Genomic DNA, 22042 nt, shown 5'->3' on the forward strand with positions numbered 1-22042 from the left:
AAAGAGCTTTCCCACCCCAAGGGAAGTGTGTAGTAAGCATAGTTAAGTTAATAAAGAAGCAAGGTTTGTTGGTAACTTGGGAGCAGATCGTTAGACTCTTAGAAATACTAGAGTGCAAGTCTCCTTGGTTCTCTAAAAAAGAAAAAATAGAGCCAGATAAGTGGAAACTAGTGGGAGAGCATCTATTTAAATATTATGAAGATAATGGTCTTGATTCAATTCCTGAGAAAACATTCTATATATACAACATAATACTATTGGCTTTAAGGAATCCCACAAGTTTTAAATAAGAAAAAAGGAGAAAGAGCAGGAGGGGGATGGTACTGACAAAGCAGTTGAAAAGCATGAAGAATTGGACAAGAAAGGAATTAAGTAGAGTGCTGATGAAATTAAGGCTCAGCAGGAGCCCTTAGGTCATTCCCTATCTCATGACACCCGCTCCCCTCAATTTCACCTTTATGGGTAGAAAGAAGAAGAGAAGGGGCAGTGACACTATCAACACCACCCATGCAATAGCTTTTTCCACCCCCTATGACACAATTACAAAAGGTACTAGTTAAAGCTAAAGAAGAAGGACAGGATATATTTGAGAGTAAATTTTGAGAATAAAATTTGATTTTATTTGATTTGAGAATGAAAGCATACCCTATGATTGAAGAGTTTGACTCTTCAGGTTAAGAAAGAAGAAAATACACTCCTTTTAATCTGGAAATGATCAAATATTTGAAAAAGGCTTGCATTCTTTATGGGTCTACATCATCTTATGTTAAGATGGTATTAGAGAATTTAGCTTATGAAATTTTAACCCCTAGTGATTGGAATTCTAAAGCAAAGCTATGTTTAGAACCAGACAAAACTTGTTGTGGCTTTCTGAGCATAGTGAACTATGCAAAATACAAGACCAATGAAAGAGGCAACCTAGAGTTAATATACCAGTCACCTTTGATCAACTAGTAGTTTTAAGTCCTTGTGCAAATACTTTAGCACAGATTAATTACCCTGAACAGCATATGAGCAAACTACTTCTGCTGCTATCAAACCATGGGGCACTCTCCCAAGAAGACAAGATAGAGGGGAAGCCTTCACGAAAATAGTGCAAGGACCAAATGAACCCTTTGTTGATTTTATGGGATGTCTACAGACAACTGTCACATGAACTATTAGTGAAAATGCAACAGAAATTATGGTAAGACAACTTGCTAGAGAAAATGCTAATGAGGTTTGTAGAAGAATTATACTAGAAGTTTAATCTCTGTGCGACAGTAGGCACAAATACCTTTTATATCTAGGCTATGATGAACATGGGAAGACAAGGTCCCTTTTGGCAAGGGACTTCCAGAGAGACTTATCAATGCTTTCAATATAGTAAAATAGGACATTTGAAAACTCAATATTGGCATAAAGATAGAGTGAAAAAACAGGGTGGGAGAACAAGACCCAAAACCCTATATCCAAAATGCAACAAAGGCTTCCACTGGGCATCGCAATGTAGATTGACTCAAGGAAATAGGAAGCAGGACTCGGCTCCAGGCCTCCAGGTAAAAAAACACTTGGGACATGATGGCAATCGATGTTACACCCAGAGAGTCTTTAGAAGTTCAGTACTCCAACATGATCAATCATGAGAAGCAACATGATTGGAGAAAGGAATTACAATTGAAGAGAATAGAGTTGTATGCAGCTGGGGCTACTGAGATATCCCCTGGAGAGATTAAATCTGTCCTTGTCTGGCCTATGGATCCCTTCCCTCCAAGCACAGTAGGCTTGACCATTTCACCCCCGAGAGTGCTTACAAAACAGTGTCCATCGATTCACTGATTTAGGAAACTGGGGAATGTATAGCTAATAATCCAGTCACTAATACAGGTAGACTTATCAACCAGGAGAAGCAGTAGCGTCAGATTTACTGATATACTCCTAATAGGCAATTTGGTGATATTTATCCAGAGTTTGACTTCCAGCAACAGAATCCAGGAATATTCTGTACTGTAGCTGGCATACCATTGAAAGAGTTGGTAGACACAGGTACTGATCGTACATCATTAGAGGTGTCAATTGACCCAGTCATTGGCAAAAGATTAAGACAGACACCTATATGTCTGGCATAGGAGGATTAATAGCAGCTGAAATTAGTCTACCCCTTCGAGATGGAAATTTAAAGATGAAATGGAGTTTGTAGTTGAAAAATCCCCATCAATCTATGGGGAAGATACATTTTACAACAGTAGGGATTACAACTGATACTTTGGCTTTTTAGGCAAAGTTGCTGTTGAAGGCCTGCCAACACTCTCACCTGTTCCCATTCAATGGAAAACTGATACACCAGTGTGGATAGAACAGTGGCCCTTAGCTAGTGATAAAATTCAGGCCTTATTAGATATAGTACAGGAGCAACTTGACCAAGGACATTCACAACCTTCTCTAAGTCCTTGGAATTCCCCTGTATTTGTTGTTAAAAATAAATAAATAAATAAATAAATCTGGAAAATAGAGGATGTTAACTGATTTAAGAAAAGTAAATGAACAGATAGAAATTATGGGAACTCTTCAGCCTGGACTTCCATCTCCTACTCAGTTGCCTAAAGAATGGCGTCTTTGCGTCATAAACATTAAGGATTGTTTTTATTCTGTCCCTCTGGATAAGGAGGATATGAAAAGATTTGCTTTTTCAGTGCCCAGTGTTAATTTAACTGAGCCTTATAAAAGATATGAATAGGGGCAGCTAGGTGGCACATGGATAGAATTCAGAAGGATCCGAGTTCAAATCTGGTCTCAGACACTTAACACTTCCTAGCTATGTGACTCTGAGCAAGTCACTTAACCCCAGTCTCAGGAAAAAAAAAATCCATAAAAGATATGAATTGACAGTTTTGCCACAGAGAATGAAAAATAGCCCTACTATGTGTCAAATTTATGTTGCTATTGCTCTAAGAAAATTATTTCCAAAAGTTATATTGTAATATTATTACATTACATGGATGATATATTAGGATGTGCACCCAAGGAACAAATGTTAGAAGCATGTCTACAAAAAAACCATAGAAACACTAAAGAACTACAAATTGAATATATCTCCAAAAAAAATTCAAAGGCATGCTCCTTTTCAATATTTAGAATATGAAGTATATTTTAAGGTGCTTACGGTACAAAAATTCTCTTTAAAAACAGAGTTGAACACCTTAAATGACTTTCAGAAATTGATAGGAGATTTAAGCTTTAAACTCACCACGTCAGCTTACAAAAGAAGCTCAGGAGGCTTTGAAAGAGGTTGAACTGGCTTTATCCAATGTGGTTGAAAGAGTCACACAAAAACCCTTGAAATATCAGTTTTTGCTACACAAGAGGCACCCACAGCAGTCCTTCATCAAGGAGACAGTGTGATAGAGTAGGTGAGCCTCTCAGCACAATCAGACCAATGTCTTACTCCTGTGTGTAAAATTTGGAGCTGTGCCCAATAAAATTTGCCACTCTGGGGTGGTTTCACAGCATACATTAATTGTGCATTGCTATAAAAAGTGTATATCTTATCAGGTCTTATCCCAGATAATTGTACTGCTCGCTTAATGGCCTTTAATAAGATACTCGCCACAGGCACTGGGTAAGAGTAAGACTTTGCTAAAAGAGACAGACAAAAATTTCAAACAAAGGACCTTGGTGAGTTCAAAACACCAAAAGTGCTTAGAGTAATCTTTTTTAAGCAATGAATTGTCTTTTCCCCATAAGGAAATAAGGGACATATCTTCTTTTGCTATTCTTCAAAATGTCAAGGTTTCAGCACATTAGCAACAATGCCTTGTGGCAAGAAATGGTATAAAGAAACACAACATGACCAGAGGACATCAAAACATTCCTTCACTACCTAAAAAGGAAATGAGCAGGTCATGAATCAAGAATAACTTATAACATCTGGAAAACGTGAGTTTTTCAATAAGATAAGGTCTTTAGGGAAGTCAGCTCAGACAAATAGTTGAATAAGAGGAAAGGGAAGGGATCAGAAACACCACTCAACAAAACCTTGAATGCTATGCAAATGCTAGCTATAACTGTTATATATCAAAATGGACTGAGCTAGATATCTGGTAAATACTGGAAGTAGACATTGTACTTTTCTGGGCTGATTTTACACAGTGGGAAATCAACAAGAATATTTCAATCTGGAAGAGAACTTTGTTACAAGATTTAATTTAATTTTTCAGCTTGGGATATAAGGAAAGGCAAAAGACAGACTTTTTGCTCTCTAGTAACTCACATTATAAGAAGGAAAAGCAAGCAAACAACTTTATAGAAACAAGTTTTATACAGGAAAATTTGAAAATAATCCATTTTTCAGGAAATCCCAGAATTTACAGACTAGAACTTGTATGAGTCATAGGCCACAGAAAAACATAGTACAAAAAACAATAAATGGATAATATGTCCAGATTAACAACAACAATAGGAGTCAGAAGAAATAAGTTTGATTTTTTTTAATTTTTGGTCTAATTTCATAAAACAAACATGCTATATGTCTATAGGAGAGATTGGGCTCATTTTCAAAGAACTTTGTTGCACCTGGAAGCAATGAATGGAAGCTACAAAGAGTACAATGATAGTTGGTTCAATAGGCAGGTACAATGATAACAAAAAGTTCCCAACCATTACAGCTGTCCCAAAGTGGAATGACTCCCTTAAGAAGTGGTAGAATCCACCTTCAAATGCAGCCGTTGTTCACCTAATATTTTATATATACATATATGTATGTGTATATATGTATATATAATTTATATCATACATTTTATATTGCATTATATTATTTTATATTTTACATATATGTATGTATATACATACATATATAAATGTATATATGAACAAGCTCTTTAGACTAAGTGTAATTTGCTTTCCTTAAGTCTTCCACAGAGTTAGTAAAGAGATTTCAACCTTCATCTCAGTCCAGGTAGATCAGAAAATTGATGGTCCCCAAGATTGAATCCTATTCCTATCTACAGTCCCACCTCCCTAATTCTCATACTGCAGCTTACCTGTGCCAGCATAGGAGATCACAAAGAGCATCAAAAACACCAGATACAGGATCTTCATGGTGACTGGATGGCTGGAACCTGAGAATTATAGGAGAGATAAGGGGAGGCCAGCTCAGGAGAGGTAAAGGCAAATGAGACCAAAGCGAAGTAGACCAGATTGAAATTGCTTTGGCTCAATTATGTTCATTCTCTACACACCTGAGGCTGACTGAGTGAAGCATCCCAGGAACCTGAAGGATGCCAGTACTTATATTGTTAGAAAATTACCCAATAAGACTTTGACATTCAGTATTTAAGTGATACAAATACACAATGAAATACTAAATGACCCCACATGGTATGTAACCAGAAGAGATTTCAAGTCTTTTGGGTTCCTTTCCTTTCCTCTGGCTGCTACTGGCATTAGGATGGGTTAAATGTTTATCTAAATAGCTGCTATAATAGACAGATCCTTACTGTGTATGGCTTTGGGCCACAATTTCTGCAGCTAGATTGCTAGGAATTTATCAGCCTCCTTTGTTAAAAAGCCCGGGGGGAAATTCAGCCAACAAACTAGAAATAAAATAATTTTAAAGTCTAATTGAAAAGAAAATAGTAAAGTGATTCTAAACTATTATAGGGAATTATGCAGAGAAATTAATCCTCCAGCACTGGATTAGTCTTGCATTACAGAGAATTTGTCTCTGACATCCAATCAACCCACTCTAAATTAATATTAGGTAACATCCTAGGATGGATAAATAACCTCTTTCACTTGAAATATATATATATAAAGTGAATGGCAACCAAAAAAAGGAAGAAAATGTCACACAGAGACAATGTTGTGACATCTAGGGAAATATTTGAAATGCAAATAGCAATATGTTATCACAGTGAGAAACACTAAGTTTATAAATGCAGCAAATGAGAAGGAAACATACTTTTAGAATTAATAAAGAAATCTAGTTTGTCTAAGATATTAGTGTTGGATAATCATTAAGGAGAGTTCCAGGTGTATTTTATCTAATATTAACCTTTACAACCAAGTCTTCACAACAGTGGCTGAAATCAACAATTTTATCATGTCTGTATATAGTTTGCTATATTTTATTTCTCATAAAGTATATATAAGAAATTATTGACCTGTAGAAATGACGAAATTTGATGTCTGCCTCAGCTGAAGGGTTGAATCTTTGATAGTCTTCTTGGATCTCCAGACCTGGACTCTCTTTATTGAGAAATGCTAGTTATATCTGTGATTCAGTCAATAAGCATGTATGTTTAATAACTGATACTCCATAAAATGTAGACATGAAACTTTATAAATTTTAATCATCATTCTTGAATATTTTTCTACCATTTTCTTAAGTCCAGATAATCAACAAAGCAACAAATCACTCCCTGTTAAGTAGCATTTGCCAATTTCTAATGCATAACTGCTAACACTGAAAATTTAACAGTTAGTTTTTGAATGCACCCAGTGCCAACTCCAGCACTTTTGTATATGGAGATTATCTCAAATACTAAAAGGCAATAACAACAGAGTAGAGTGTTAGCAAATTTTCCTGTTAAAAAGGCTTTTCATATGTTCTTGGCAACAGACAAGTCTACTTTTTGAGGATCATGGTAGCTATATACACAGAAGGCCATAACTAGTAGATTCGTTGACCATCTGATGATGATTTCTTTGGACATGACAACCCAGGAATTAAATTAAAACATGAAATGTCCTTTAGGCCTCTATAATTTCCTTCTTCTATGATGATGTTTCAAACTGGCATGAAATAAGTTTATGTTAAGAATCAAAAACTTTTTTGATCTCTTTAAAAAGTTATACTTAGGTATGAGCATGCTAAATATGAATGGCTGGAACCATATTCCAAGAAGAAATTTGTCGTGTCAATGTTTATATTTGCCATATAAATTAAACTAGAAGATGCTAACATATTGCAGCCACATTGCAAAATGGTTGTCTTTGGAGAGGAAAACAAAGAAGTTATTGAATTTAATTTTTATCATAAGTCCAAAAACAATAAGAAACATAATTTCATGGGTCATTTAATCATCTTATATTGCAATATTCATTACATGCATTCGCCAAATAATCACCACAAAAAGAATTTTAGCATATCCTCACATTTTCATCAGAGGATGAAAAGGAAGAGAAATTATATGAAAAATTATAAAACTTACCAGATTGGATTATATTTATATATTCGGTGGTCTCAATGCAAAGGTAAAAACTGGTGATGACAACAAAGAATATACCAAAAAATATGGATGAGAAAGTGAAAGAGAGAGCGAGAGAGAGAGAAAGAGAGAGAGAGAGAGAGAGAGAGAGAGAGAGAGAGAGAGAGAGAGAGAGAGAGAGAGTCATAAAAGCTGAAAGAATGAGAGGTAAGGGGAGGCCAGAATATTCACAAAATTTTATCCCACCTTTTCAATCCACATGCATTTTTAATGTAAATAATCTATAAAATACATTGTTGTCTTCTTTCCATATACATTGAGATCATTCTTGTGGAAAATATAAACTGCAACTGACAGCTTTCACCTACACTATTATTCATTTTTTAATATGACACATTTGATTGAAAGACAAAGTATAAAGTTAGATACTTGTAGGAAAAAAAGAGCTATTCATGGGTTTCTATCATGAATATTTTTTTCATGGAAAAAATAACAAATTCAGCATAGTAAACATCAAAGGCATCACAAAAATGAAAGTAATTGCGTTTTAAGATGCAGGAAATTGTTTATTATAGGTGTAATTGTTATTCTTTTTTTTGTAATTGCTATTAATTTGTAAGTTTGTATTCATTGTGACCACTCTGGAAAGAATAAAAAATGAAAATATATAGTCTTCAAATAAAAATAATTACCTACAATCTGATTATTTTAATAAGTTATTATAACAAGAAAAAGGAGTTTTAAATGGAAGAAAAGTCAATAACAAAGATGTTTCTCATTGCTTAATTGATATAAATTAATCATTGAAAATCTCCTAATTCAATAAAAACTTGACTTACTTCCCAAGGAGAGAAATATGATAACCAAGGCAAAAATAATGTACACTATAATCTAGTTTCCCAAGTTTTATGAAGAATGGTAGAAGATTATGAGCAATTTTACTTTATTTTTTAAAAAAATCTGCAAAGTGTAAAGTCAGTTTTTATTTTTCAAAAAAGTTTGGCAAGATAAATAATTAGGCAAAAATATCCCAAGGGAATTAAGAATGAAAATGGAAAGAGGAAAACAAACAAACAAACAAACAAAAAAAATCCATGAGCTAACTCAGTATCTTTTGCTTACTTCCCACCCTAGTACAATAACCTTAATAGCTAAAATTTATATTGTACCTACTAGAAGCCAAATACAGTACTTTTTCATTATTATCTCATTTTATCTTTGTAACAAGCTTGGGAGGCAAATGTTATTAATATCATCCCCCTTTTTCAGGTGGGGAAACAGTTAACCAGAGGTTAAGTAACTTGTTCAGGGACATACAATTAATAGATGTCAGAGAATGGATTTTAACTCAAAACTTCCTGATTAAAAGCTGAGTAACCTTTCCACTGAACAAACTAACAGCAGTGAGGATATGCTATCAAACCTAAGAATCAAGACAAACTTACAATAAAATTCACCTAAACACTGCAATCCCTCTTCTATATATGCTGTTGAAAAAATAAATTTATAAAAAAGAGGTATTGGTCACAGTATAGTATTTGTCCTTCACAGATCACAGAAAGCCCAGCAGAAGATTCTGATACCCTAAGTAAGTATCGATCATTGATGTTCTTCCTTTGCAGACCATTGATTCTTTTTCTTCTAGTTGTCTCATAAATATATATATATATATATATATATATATATATATGGAAAGTATGCCCCTAAAACTGTATAACTCATTCCCTATTTCCAAAACAAAATAAAGAAAAAAAAATACTATCATAGAGATCCTGGCTCCAGGGTAAAGATATTTGTTCAGGCTATGATAGATAGTCAGTATGATCATAGTTCTTCAGTAGTAAAACCCTGCCTGGGGTCATAATTGCATAGCACCAGTGCTATAAAGCTCTGAAAATGTGGCTCCAAAGCACTCAACACTGTAGTACCAACTGAACTTTGCTGAAGCAGGCCACCATGTAGCACCATTGCTGCAAAGCCCTGAAGTACCACCATAGAATCAAAGAATTAAGGAACAGAGGGAGAGGGACAGGAAACCATGAGCACAGGAAATTGTGAAGCACTCCACTAAATTTTAGGGAAAGAACGCATCATCAACTGGAGGCAGTTCTCACCACCCAAAAGTCAATTGTGGCAGAGACCTAGACTAGTGAGCCCAATATGGGAGGAAGCAGAGATATTATGAGATCCAGCACCCAAGGAAATCGCATAAAAGAAGGACTCAGAAAAAAAGAATGAGTGACAGGACAAAATAAAGGAGAAAAGACTAAAATTACAAAAAGATTTCAGGAATAAAGAACTCAAAATACCTTGAACACAAATAGATAAGTCAACATGAAAAAATAATAACAACACAAGGAAATATGACCTATAGATTTAATAAAGAAGTTCAGGGAACTGTGAATAAATATTGAAAAATGGCGAATGACCACAAATAAAAGTTATGGACCCAAATGGAGACTTAAAAATGAAATTCTAAATAATGTATGAATAAAAAAAATCATAGAAACAATTTTAAACATGTAAAATAAAATTCTAATGGTGAAACAGCATACTCAATTTTCTAGAATGCACTTAAAGCAGTTTTCATAGGGGAAATCATCCTTATACATTAACAAAATAGGAAAAAAATTTTTAATGAATTAAATATATATTTTTAAAAAACAGAATCTCATCAAATATAAAAACCTAAAACAACCCCCCTCAAAAAAGAGATATCAAAAGTTAGAGAAATAATAGATAACTTTGGAAATCAACATATAAATGATCAGTAAAACTAGAAGCTGGTTCCTTGAAAAAAATTAATATGATAAACCCTTAGCTAATTCAATTTAAAAAGAAAAAAGTAGGTAACAAAATCAATAAAATAGCAAATAAGGTAAAATCACAACAAAACCTGAAGGAATAAAATGAGGAATATCTTCAAAAATATAATACATTCAAATTATCAGAAGATCAGATAGAGATATTAAATAATCTCAGAAAAGGGAACAGATCTAGCTGAAAAGAATAAACAAAGAAAAACTTGGTCCTAATGGATTAAAAAAAAGAATTCTATACAACTTAAGACTATTTACTACTTATATTTTTTTTCAAAAAAACTGAAAAAGAAAGTATACTAGTAGAAACCTTTTATAAAACAAATATAGTCCTAATATATAAACCATAGACATATAAAACAGAAAGAAAACTGTAAGTCAATACCATTAATAACCATTGACGACACATTTTTTTAAAATCCTATCAAATGGGCTATAGTGATTTAACTAAGAAATTATTCATAACCAAATGAGATTGATTCTAGGGATGCAATTATGTTTCAATATTGAGAAAGTAATCAATGTAATTAATCATATTACAAAATAAATCATCCAAAACTACATAATCATCTCAATAAGATTTAGAAATAATTCTTGACAAAATACAAAATACAGCACTTTGTGCTTAAAAAAAAACCCTAAAAAGTATAGGCATAAAGGGATTATTTAACATCATAAAAAAGCATCTATTCTAAGCCAAAAGAAAACATCATATTCAATGGAGATATGCTAGAATCTCTTCTAATAAATATAAAAGAAAAGAAATATTCCCACTCCCTCCATTATTTGATATAATTCTAGAAAACCTAGCAACAACAATAAGACAAAGAAAAAAAAAACATACAAATAACCATATTTGATGACATGATGATTTACAGGGAAATCCTAAAGAATCTGTAAATATATTACATTAAATTATAGCTTCTGCAGATTTGCAAACTGCAATTCTTCTTTGCTCAGAAATCAAAAGTATTTCAGTGTAATAATTAAAAAACACCCCAAAAAGCACTAATAGGGAAATCCCATTCCAAATAATTACAAATGCATAAAACACCTGAGGTTAGATATTCAAGAGAAAACAGTATCAACTTGTATTGGTTCACCAAGGGGCAAAGACAGGATGAAGAGGAGAGTGATTAGAGCAGGGAAGATGATTTGGCAAAAAGCTGAAGAATTGATGGATTAAAGGTCATAGCATGGATGATGACTAGGATTTTATATGGAAAAACAGAGGAAAATAGGAAACTAGTCAATTATGGTCAGATCCAGGGATTACCAAATTCTTGAACAAGGAGACAGTATCTTTATGGATGATAGCAAGATGAAGAGTGTGATCATCATTGCATACAGCTGAGATTATATGGATAAGTAAATCACAGAAAGAGAGTAAATTGGGGATATTAGTGGCCAGAGTTTTTGAGGGAGATTTTATTTATTTATTTGTGTGTGTGTGTGTGTGTGTGTGTGTGTGTGTGTGTGTGTATTTGTAAAAGGTCAAGCATTGGAGGGGGAGAAAAACTGAAGCAAGGATTGAACTCTTTGTGGAAGAAGGGTAGGTCTATAGATTATAGTTAAAAGCATTTAAATTGGAAACCTTAAGGGAAAAGAAGAGATTACTAAGTAAAGAAAATAGGTGGAGAGCCTGGAAGCAGCAATGGAGAGAAGAGTGTTACAATTCTTCCCACCACAGCCAGTGAATCTAGGGGAATAAAAGAAAATGCAGCTAGAACAAGAAAGAGTGGCCAGGAAGAGTATGTTATGGAGGAAAGAAAGGGAATAGGAAGAGAAATATGTTTCTGTATACCTAGAAGATGGAAGTTGAAGAGAAGATTTAAGATTTAGATAGCATTTTGCTGCCTATGGAAGGGCACAGTAGAAGAGCTGGATAATGTTTATTTGAGACTCGGAGCTGAAATGGTTGAGTGGAATGGGAATAGAGAATCAGATAGTAGAAAAGTGGTTTGATAAATTTTTGTCCTTCATTGTTGAAGAAGACCAAAAAGGCATTACTATGTTAAAGTCAAGTTACAGAGTGTCTGATTGTGACTAATCAGATCAATATGAGCTCAGAACACTCTGCCACAGATCAACACAAGTAGTTCCCATGAACATTTGGAATGGACACTCTAACTTTGTGCAATTATTCTAAACTAACTCAATTCTTCTTTGCTCATAGAGCATAACACCTTCTCTGATGAGGGCACACCACACTGGGCAATTCTGTGCCAGTGTCTCCCATGTCATAGAATCAATTCTAATTAGAATTGATTCTATGATATGGGAGGTGGGTAATGGGCTTTGAAGAATGATCTATAAGAATTCATATGTAGGGTATGGCCAGATGTGATTATGTTCATCATTGGGTGGAAGATACCATTCCTTTAATCAGAGGAAGTTGGATATCTGCCAGAAGACAAGACCAGCTTTAGATGGAAGACACAGAATTCAGATGGGAGGCTATGTTTTACTTCTCCTCTTTCTTTGAAAGACTGAAGATTAAACTAGAAAGAGCACAGCAAAAGATTTAAAATGCCACTGATCTTACTCTTCCTCTTTCCTCAGGGCACAGCAATAAATAGCAGGCATAAGGTCAAAAAGAAGATTGATCCTTTTCATATCCGTGGTACTCTACCTCTCAGGAGGACAAAAATAAGGTTGACCAATGCAGCTGGAGGTAGAAATTGTCTTGAACTTGTACAGAAAGAAGTTTCAAGCACTGAAGATGAGATAGCCTCAGCAGGAAGTGAAAGTCTCCTATATAGAGGGAAATCAAATCACAGTCACTATTTGTCAAGAAACAGGATTTGCATTCAGGCCTTCCAGATTCTAAGGCCAGCTCTCTATCTCATAAGATCAGAGAAGCCAAGCTAGAAGGATCCTTTGAAAACAGCTACTCCAACTCCCTCATTTTGCAGAGATTGACAGTAAGGTCCAGAAAGACAAGGTGATTCCACCTGCTCAGTTATACAGAGAATAATTAGCAGGAGAAGCTTTTAAGACTATGTTCTTGGAAACTGAGTGGATGCCCATCAGTTGAGGAGTGAATGAATAAGTTATGGTATGTGAATATAATAGAATATTATTATTCTACAAAAAATGATGAGCATGCTAATTTCAAAACTAATGATGAATAAAGTGAGCAGAATCAAAAGAACGTTGTACACAGTAACAAAATTATGAGGCGATCAACTGTGATGGACTTGACTCTTTTCAACAATGAGATGATTCAAGGCAATTCCAATAGAATTTTGATGAAAAGTGCTATACACACCTAGAGAGAAAACTATGGAGATGGAATGTGGATCAACACTTTGCTGGTGTTAGTATTAGTGTTTGTTTCTTTGCTTGCTTTTTTTTTCTTTCTCATTTTTTTATCTGATTTTTCTTTCTCAGCATGAGAAATCTGGAAATATGTTTAGAATTGCACATGTTTGACCTATATTTCTTGCTTGCTATATGGGGGAGGAGAGACAGGGAAAGAGGGAGAAAACTTTGGAACACAAGGATTTGCAAAGGTGAATATTGAAAAGTATCTTTGCATCCATTTCAAAAAATAAAATAAAAAAGACTAAATTCACTGAGTTCATATTAAGTATTTTTTCCACAATACCATTTTTCTACATACTGTCAAGACAACATACTGTTGTGTGGAATAGAGAGATAAAGTAAAGAAATTACAGGAATGTATGAATTCTTTTTCTGTATTTTATTTTCATTATTTCTGTGTTTCCCCTATGATTTATATAATATGTACAGGCTCATATTTACTTGAGCCTTGGCCACCTATAAACATATTTACTTAACCTGAGTTGATGACATTTATCAGTATTTGACATTTATCAATATTTAGTCTACTTCACCACTGTCTGCTTGATTATGTGCAGGCCCATATTTACTTGAGCCTTGGCCAACTATATCTGAAGCCTGAAGGCCTGATTTTCTGTTTCCTAGAAGTCAGGTGATTCGGGGGGAAACAAAAACCTTCCATTCCAATCTCTCGGGATAGCAACAACCAATTAGATGCCTCTCCCTCTCCTTCTTAATGCTCTCTTACTTGTGATGTAATCTCTTCTATAAAAGCTTTCTCTTTCTTATTTTGTGATGATCATCCTCTGGAGGATTAATAAACAACCTTTCTGCTTTCTGCTGAGTGATCTCTGAGTAGTCATTTTGGGTAAGGGTCTTCTGCATCCCTCACACTGTGATTTACAACTTCAAGCTTCCTTTAAAGAGTAAAACAAGCATTTTTAAATATTTGATTTCCAAACCATTCTCCAATTGATAAATGGTCAAAGGATATAAACAGACAATTTTCAGATGATGAAATTGAAACTATTTCCACTCATATGAAAGAGTGTTCCAAATCACTACTGATCAGAGAAATGCAAATTGAGACAACTCTGAGATACCACTACACACCTGTCAGATTGGCTAAGATGACAGGAAAAAAATAATGATGAATGTTGGAGGAGATGTGGGAAAACTGGGACACTGATGCATTGTTGGTGGAGTTGTGAAAGAATCCGGCCATTCTGGAGAGCAATTTGGAACTATGCCCAAAAAGTTATCAAACTGTGCATACCCTTTGATCCAGCAGTGCTACTACTGGGCTTATATCCCAAAGAAATACTTAAGAAGTGAAAGGGACCTGTATGTGCCAAAATGTTTGTGGCAGCCCTTTTTTTAGTGGCTAGAAACTGGAAAATGAATGGATGCCCATCAATTGGAGAATGGTTGGGTAAATTATGGTATATCAATGTTATGGAATATTATTGCTCTGTAAGAAATGACCAGCAGGATGAATACAAAGAGGCTTGGAGAGACTTACATGAACTGATGTTGAGTGAAATGAGCAGAACCAGGAGATCACTATACACTTCAACACTGATACTGTATGAAGATATATTCTGATTGAAGTGGATATCTTCAACATAGAGAAGATCTAATTCAGTTCCAGTTGATCAATGATGGACAGAAACAGCGATACCCAGAGAAGGAACACTGGGAATTCAGTGTAAAATGTTTGCACTATTGTCTTTCTACCCAGGTTACTTATACCTTCAGAATCCAATTCTTACCATGCAACAAGAAATTTGATTTTACACACATATATTGTATCTAGGTTATACTGTAACACATTTAATAGGTATGGGATTGCCTGTCACCCAGGGGAGGGAGTAGAGGGAGGGAGGGGAAAATTTGGAAAAATGAATACAAGGGATAATGTTGTAAAAAAAAAAAATTACCCATGCATATGTACTGTCAAAAAAAATTATAATTATAAAATTAATAAAAATAATAAATAAATATTTGATTTCCTTTTTGATGTATAGATCAATGTGTTTATGACTATAAACAATCCAATAATGGCTTTATCATTGATGAAAATCAATTTTTCCCACTTTTTTCCAACATGTTTTCTCCCTTTGTTTTAGAATTGAAATAAAACACCTTTGAAACTGATGCTTTCCAACACTGAGAAAAAGAAGAGTCCCTTCCAATTTGAAATTGCATAATTATGAGAGCTTCCAATCTAGAAATTTCATTGGCTTCTACATGGCTCCTGATTATAGTGGCCAGTACTGTTTGTCACTAAACTTTCAGTTGTGGGTCATGTTCTGCTAGTGAAAGCATCATGTCAAAAGGAAGGGATTACTCAAAGGCTCACAACCTCAGTGTTGGAAGGGTCTTCAGATGACTTCTGGTTCAGCTCAGATCCAAACAATAAGCACCTCCACAATGTCATCAATAAATGGTTTTCTGGAATTTCCTTGAAATTGAATAAATGCATTGCCTCACCTAAGATAATTTATTCCACATTGGGAGCCTCTAATTAAAATAAAGTTTTCTTTATGTAAGATGAAATAATTTGCTGATTTGTAATTTAAACATTTTATTTTTTAGTTATACCTTTTTGGGGAAGCAATTAGGGTTAGGTGATTTGCCCATAAGTATCTGAGGCAGAATTTGAACTCAGGTCTTGCTGACTCCAGATCTGGTACTTTATCCACTGCACCACCTAGCTGCCTGTTCTTTTGGTTTAGAAGGATAAATTTAATCTCTCTGTTACTCTTCTGGTTGTCTAAATCTGAATTTTCTACAGATTATCGATATCCTTCCTAAAAATGTGGTTTCCATAATAAAATATGATATTCCAGCTCAATTAGGGTAGGAGAAAGCAAAATGATCATTTCACTAGTTCTGCAAAAATATTTCTGTTAATACAGTCCAAAATACTTTTGACTCATTCTCCATGTGTAGTTTATTAAAACCCTAAAATATTTCTCTAAATAAGATATTGCTTAGCCAAAACAACAATTTTTTAATCTAAGTATAAAATATTCATAGTTGTCTCAATTATTTTTCCTCTTATTTGATTTGATTCATGCATTCTTGATAATACTAACATATGTATTATCCTAATTCTATATGTTTGCCCTTTTTTTGCAACCCACCACCACCACCCAACACACACACACACACACACACACACACACACACACACACACACTGGATTTGAAGACAAATAATCTGGATAATTGAATAAGAATTTAGAATTTCAAAAAGATCTATGGGAGTTGATTTGTCCTTGAATAGTATTGCTTCTCTCCTGGGAAGATGGGCCTTCTCTAGACTCCTTGGAGCCTGGGAGATCCTGACCTCTCAGATCAAAAAAGGGGAAACAGTAAAGGGAATACAGCTTCAGTAAAGGGAACAATTTCCCTCCCACTTCAGTGTTACTTATCTATTCTGATTTGCTAATTGTGAATTTTTTTTTGGAAGGGTAGAGGGATGAATGGAAAATCAAGACACAAGTTCTATTTAAAGCAAGACTAAAACCTGTAATGTTCTGTTTCTCTAAAATGTAATTGTTCTCTTAGGGGCAGGTTTCTTGGGGAGCTTTTGGAGGCAGCCTTAGTTTCAGTTCAGTTCAATAATCCCAAAATGCAGCCAGGAGTTAAAATCCAGAACCTTTATTATGTCCTTCAAAATCCTGAATCTTTTCCTGGGCCCAGTTAGCTTTCTTAGAGGCCTATCTCTCTCTTCTTGGCTCCTGAGAGTCCTTGTCCAAATATCTCCAGCCAGCACAAAAGTCGAAAGTGGGAATGAATCTGACTCTGCCTCCAAGAGTGTGGGATTGTGGGTTTCTGCCTTGTGAATTTCCCGGAAGTCAATCTTTGTTCTGAATCTCCTGGAATTCCATGAGCAGGCTTTTTCTTTAGACTTGTGAATCTCCTGGACTTGCGAATATCCCCACTGAAATCCTGGCTCTCTGAATCTCCTCAAGCTTCCCTAAAGTTCTCCCCTTGACTGAATCCTGACTCTGAATCTCCTCCCAAAGAGTGGGCTTTTATATGCTCTCTAAAGGTGTGAGTCTAATGTGTGGACCAATGAGCAAACCCCTTTAAAGGTGTAAACTCCTTTAAAGCTTTGAACTCCTTTAAAGATATGAACTAAGTACATTAGTACCGTCTAAGAATCCTAACAAAAACTTTCTTGGGGGAGTCACTTTTCAGCATGTGTCTCTCTAATACTAATTTAGAATCAACAGACAATTTCTTTTAAACAGATTTTCAAAATATTTGATCTAGTTTTGTGTATGGACAAGATTGTCTCTGAGTTCTCTAGGAACCGAAGCTAAAAAATGTGGCCTAGAGCCTTTCATTCAAGCACTGCCTGTGACAAATGTCACCTTAGCAAAAACATTTGACTTGGTCATCCTCAATCCAATCTATTTACAGCAGGAAAGGAGGAAAAGGACACTATATAACTTGGACTTTTTTCTAGTAATGTGGGATTATTTAGAATTTAACTGTGAATTTCAACACTTACATTTGGAAGATGAATATCCTGTTGAGTAATCCCTTAGCCCTACAAATGTAGAGATACACTTCCCTTGTGAAGCTTCCCTCTGTCAGATTAAAGTACATAGGAGAACTGGAAATAGACAAAACAAACTGAATCTGATCTGGCCTAATCTGGTCTCACTTATCCTTTCTACTAATGGTCTCTCCTGAGCTGGTCTTCCCTCATGTCTCCTATAATTCTCAGATTCCAGTTAATCAGTAAGCATGAAGATTCCTTACCTGGTGTTTTTGGTGCTCTTTGTGATTTTCTTTGCAAGCCGAGGTAAGGTAGAGACTAATAAAGAAGTAGGATGTGGACATTAGGCTGAACCCTGAGTCCAGAATACCTGACTCTCATACTAGTACTTGGACCTCCCTCAGTAAAAGAAAGATTAAGAAAAAAAGCTGCCTCCCCTTTAGGCTAAGGATCTCATTAGGGGAGTAATTTTTAAGTGAACAAATGCCCCATATTTGGTCATGAAATAAAGAGATATTGTGACTTTGAGAGATTATTACATATTTAAAAGAATCCTTAAACAGCATGAGAAGCTATACAGGGAAACAGAATAGACATCTCCAACATGGTTTTAGAATCACATCAACATTTAATAAGGAAATTGAGGTCCCAGAAGGTTCAGTGTAGTACCCCACCCAAAACCCCAAAATAGTGTCAGGTATGAGATTTGAACCTAGCTGAAGAAGAAGATATTCTGAAAATCTTTATTTTATACTTTGTTTTGGCTGGAGAGGTAGGCAGGGGAATATTTGCCAGCGTATCTATCCAGAGAAAACTCTGATGTTAAATTTATTGTCTTTGGAGTCAGAGGGCTAGGGTTTGAATCCCAGACTGCTACTTATTAACCTTCTACACAAATAGGTCACACTAACTAGCTGAGTACAACAGGCAAGCCAATGAGCCTTCCAGGTTTCAGTTTCTTAATGCTCTGCCTAATTACTAAAGTTATTGTGAAGTTCAAATAGAGAACAGAAAATAGAAAAGTATAGTTGTAATTACCTACTAAACATTCTCACAAAGATTCACTTGGGGCTCCAAAAAGTGGTTGTGACTCAGTCAGGGGCAGTTAGGGTCACACAAAAAAAAGAAAATGGGGTCCTCTTTGACCTAGCTTTTGATCAGTCTTGCTGATCCCTTCAGGATTCTGAAGAGGGAATGACAGAAGGATTAGCTACTCTGCCACAACCAACATTGTCTGAGATGACCCAAAGGTCAGATGGACTCCCTGGATTATAAAATATGCTTAATAAGGGCTGTAATTATTTACTTCCAATTTTTTTCCAATTCTAAGAAATTAGCTATTATAATCCTACATAAATTAATCAACCTCTTTAACAATAGGTTCAATAATATTGTCAAGGAAACAGTGTCAATTTCTGTAGACTATAGTTTTCAAACTCTCTTTTCTTCCTTTTTTTTTTTTTTGACCAGCAGAATCACATATATATATTCCTTTCTCTACTCATCTAATCCTTCTTCCAAATCAATCCTAGTAATCCTTTCAGTACACTGGAATATTGTTCATATGGGTCAAGTGATTTCAACTAAAAAGGGGGACTTAATTTCTTTCTTGGTCTAAATGGACTAATCTTGACTATCAATTCCCTATTAGCTATCTTGAAAAATTTGTCCTATTTATAAGAATTTCATTTAAATAATCATCAACTCAATTTTTAAAGGCTTGGAGGCCTCAAGAATATCTCTACTGACTGGAAGACCATTTAACCTGCACAAATATAATTTTCGTTATTGTAATGTTCTTGGTTGGTTTTCTGGAGGTCTTGGAACAGCCTTTTTTTCAGTTCAGTAATCACCATGAGAATAGCCAGGTGTTAAACTTCAAAAGTTTTTATTGTCTCCTTGCCTGGGGCTAGGTAGCTTTCTGGGGGGCCTTTCAGACTGGCCTTGGTCTCAGTGGAGGAAATGCAGGAGGCCAGGCCAGCTACCATGAGGCTGATGAAGATGGAATGAATCTCTCTCTCCTAGTCTCCAAGAGCTTGAGCTACCACCTCCAGTCTGCTGTCTTCTCTGGCTTTGACTCTAGCTGAGTTTGTCAGAGCATATATGCTCTCTTATAATTACATTATCATAGGTATGAATCTTACGGAACTATATTAAGTACTAAGTATATGTACTGAACTAGAGAACCATCTAGGAAAGGGGGTATTGGTAAGGAAGGGGAAAATTTTAGAATATAAGGTTTTACAAGGGTGAATATTGAAAATTATCCATGCATATGTTCTGAAAATAAAAAAAAACTTTAATTAAAAAAATATTTAGCTTGACTGAGATCAAAATCACCACCATAATATGATGCTAAATTATGGTGGAAAAATCGCACATAACCATTCTAAGGGGATTCACTGCAAATTTGTTACATGATCTCAACTGAGTCCTCATCATTGTTAGACAATCTCATTATACCTCCCTCATTAATTCACTATCCAACTTACCATAGTGGCTCTTCCAAATTTTTTCATCCCTCCTCAAACTTCTTATGATTCTTACCCTTCTATGCTGACATAGGAGAATTTAATCTCATTTTCTACTGAAAAAAAAAATTGAGACTATATACCAAGAGTTCCCTCTTCTCCCACCTCTTCATCTCATATTACTCGGATAACTTCTATTCTTCTGTGCTTTTATTCTCCTTCATATCTATCTCAGATGACAAGGTCTATCTACTTGGCAAGACAAACTCTTTTAATTATACAAACAATCCTTTCATTCTACCTCTTAAAGCAGAATGCCCCTTTTATTATCCCCATTGTTTTACTTATCTTCAATCTTTCCTTTCTTACTGGTAGCTGACCTTCTGCTTATAAAAATACCCATGTCTTCTCCATCCTTAAAAATTCTCACCTGATCTTTTCATGCCTCTTCTCAATCCATCTGTCTTCTGCTTTTTGCACTTGAGGAAGCAGTCTTTAATAGGTGTCTCTACTTTCTCTCCTCACTCTCTTAACTCCCTACAGGATGACTTCTGACTTCATCAGTTCAACTAAAACTGTTCTCTCAAAAGTTACCAATGACTTCTTAATTGCAAAATTTAACAGCTTTTTCTCAATCTTTATCCTTCTTGTCCTCTTTCTGGCCTTTGATTTTGTCAGTCATCCTCTTCTTGACATACTTTTTTCTAGGTTTTCCTGACATTCCTTTCTCCTTTTTCTCCTCCTCCCTGCTTACTATTACTTCTGGGTCTCCTTTGCTATATGTATCATATAGGTTGTACCCTATAACTCTTGAGTGCCTCATGGATTCTATCCTCGATCTTCTCTTCTCATTCTATACTATTTCTCTTGCTAATATATCAACTTCCATATATTCAATTATTATCGTGAAGCAGAAGATTCTCAAATCTACTTGTTCAGTTTTAACTTCTGGCTTCAAATTGTATATTTTCAACTGCCTACTAGACATCGCAAACTGAATGACTTATAGACATGAACTCAACAAGCAACAAACTGAACTCATTGTTTCCCTCCAAACTCTGCACTCTTGCAAATTTCTCTATTAATATTCAAGGCATCACCAACTTCCCAGGCTCACAATTTAGGTGTTATCTTCAAAACCTCTCTCAGTCCACTCCATCAGTTGCCAAGATATGTTGATTCTATGTGTTGATATTATAATATCTCTTGAAATGCCTTCTCTCCTCTTAATACCATTGCCATTATAATACTACTATTCTCATTTCCTAACACTTGGACTACTGCAATAGCCTGCTGATTTATCTCCCAGGTGCCATAAGTCTTTCCTCATTCCACAATTTCCACTCATCTACCAAAGTGATTTTCCTAAAGCTAAGAGCCCAATGGCATACCTATCTCCATATTCAATAAGCTTCAGTAATTCTGTAACACCCTTAAGATCAAATATAAAATCCTCTAGCATTCAAAGTGTTTCATAACTGTTTTCCTCTATCATCTTTTCATTCCTCTTCTACCCTCACACCCTAAGTATTCCATTTCTCTGGGGATTTTCTCTGATTGTCCCTCCTGCTTGGAATGCTGTTTCAGTTCATCTTTATTCCTTTGGTTCCTTCAAATCCCAGATAAAATCTCCCCTTACATAAAGGCTTCCCCAATCCCTTAATTCTATTTGATTATTTCTAATTAGTCCTATATAAAGTTTATTTTTACATGTTGACAACAGGAATTATTTCTTTCATAT

At 35.0% G+C, this 22042-nt stretch overlaps 1 protein-coding gene across 20 annotated transcripts in view; it reads right to left on the reverse strand.

Moving 5' to 3' along the window:
- Positions 1–22042, reverse strand: part of LOC141555238 (uncharacterized) — a 51182-nt gene that overhangs the window by 24230 nt on the left and 4910 nt on the right. For 6 of the 20 annotated variants that reach the window (XR_012486119.1, XR_012486118.1, XR_012486115.1 and 3 more), the window contains 2 exons: positions 6141–6225; positions 5019–5096 (listed from right to left, as the gene is read on the reverse strand). The exons of 3 other annotated variants lie outside the window; for them this stretch is intronic. Coding sequence is in view for 4 of the 17 variants with exons in the window: in XM_074287944.1 (XP_074144045.1) it covers positions 5019–5096; positions 6141–6225 (163 nt within the window). In the remaining 13 variants the exon portion in view is untranslated. Of the gene's footprint in view, positions 1–5018; positions 5097–6140; positions 6226–12638; positions 12761–20322; positions 21360–22042 lie in introns of those variants that run through there. 11 more of the 20 variants (XR_012486113.1, XR_012486112.1, XR_012486110.1 and 8 more) reach the window with 5 other exon arrangements.

The sequence above is a fragment of the Sminthopsis crassicaudata genome, chromosome 2 (assembly GCF_048593235.1).
Source record: "Sminthopsis crassicaudata isolate SCR6 chromosome 2, ASM4859323v1, whole genome shotgun sequence".
Taxonomy (NCBI): Eukaryota; Metazoa; Chordata; class Mammalia; order Dasyuromorphia; family Dasyuridae; genus Sminthopsis; species Sminthopsis crassicaudata.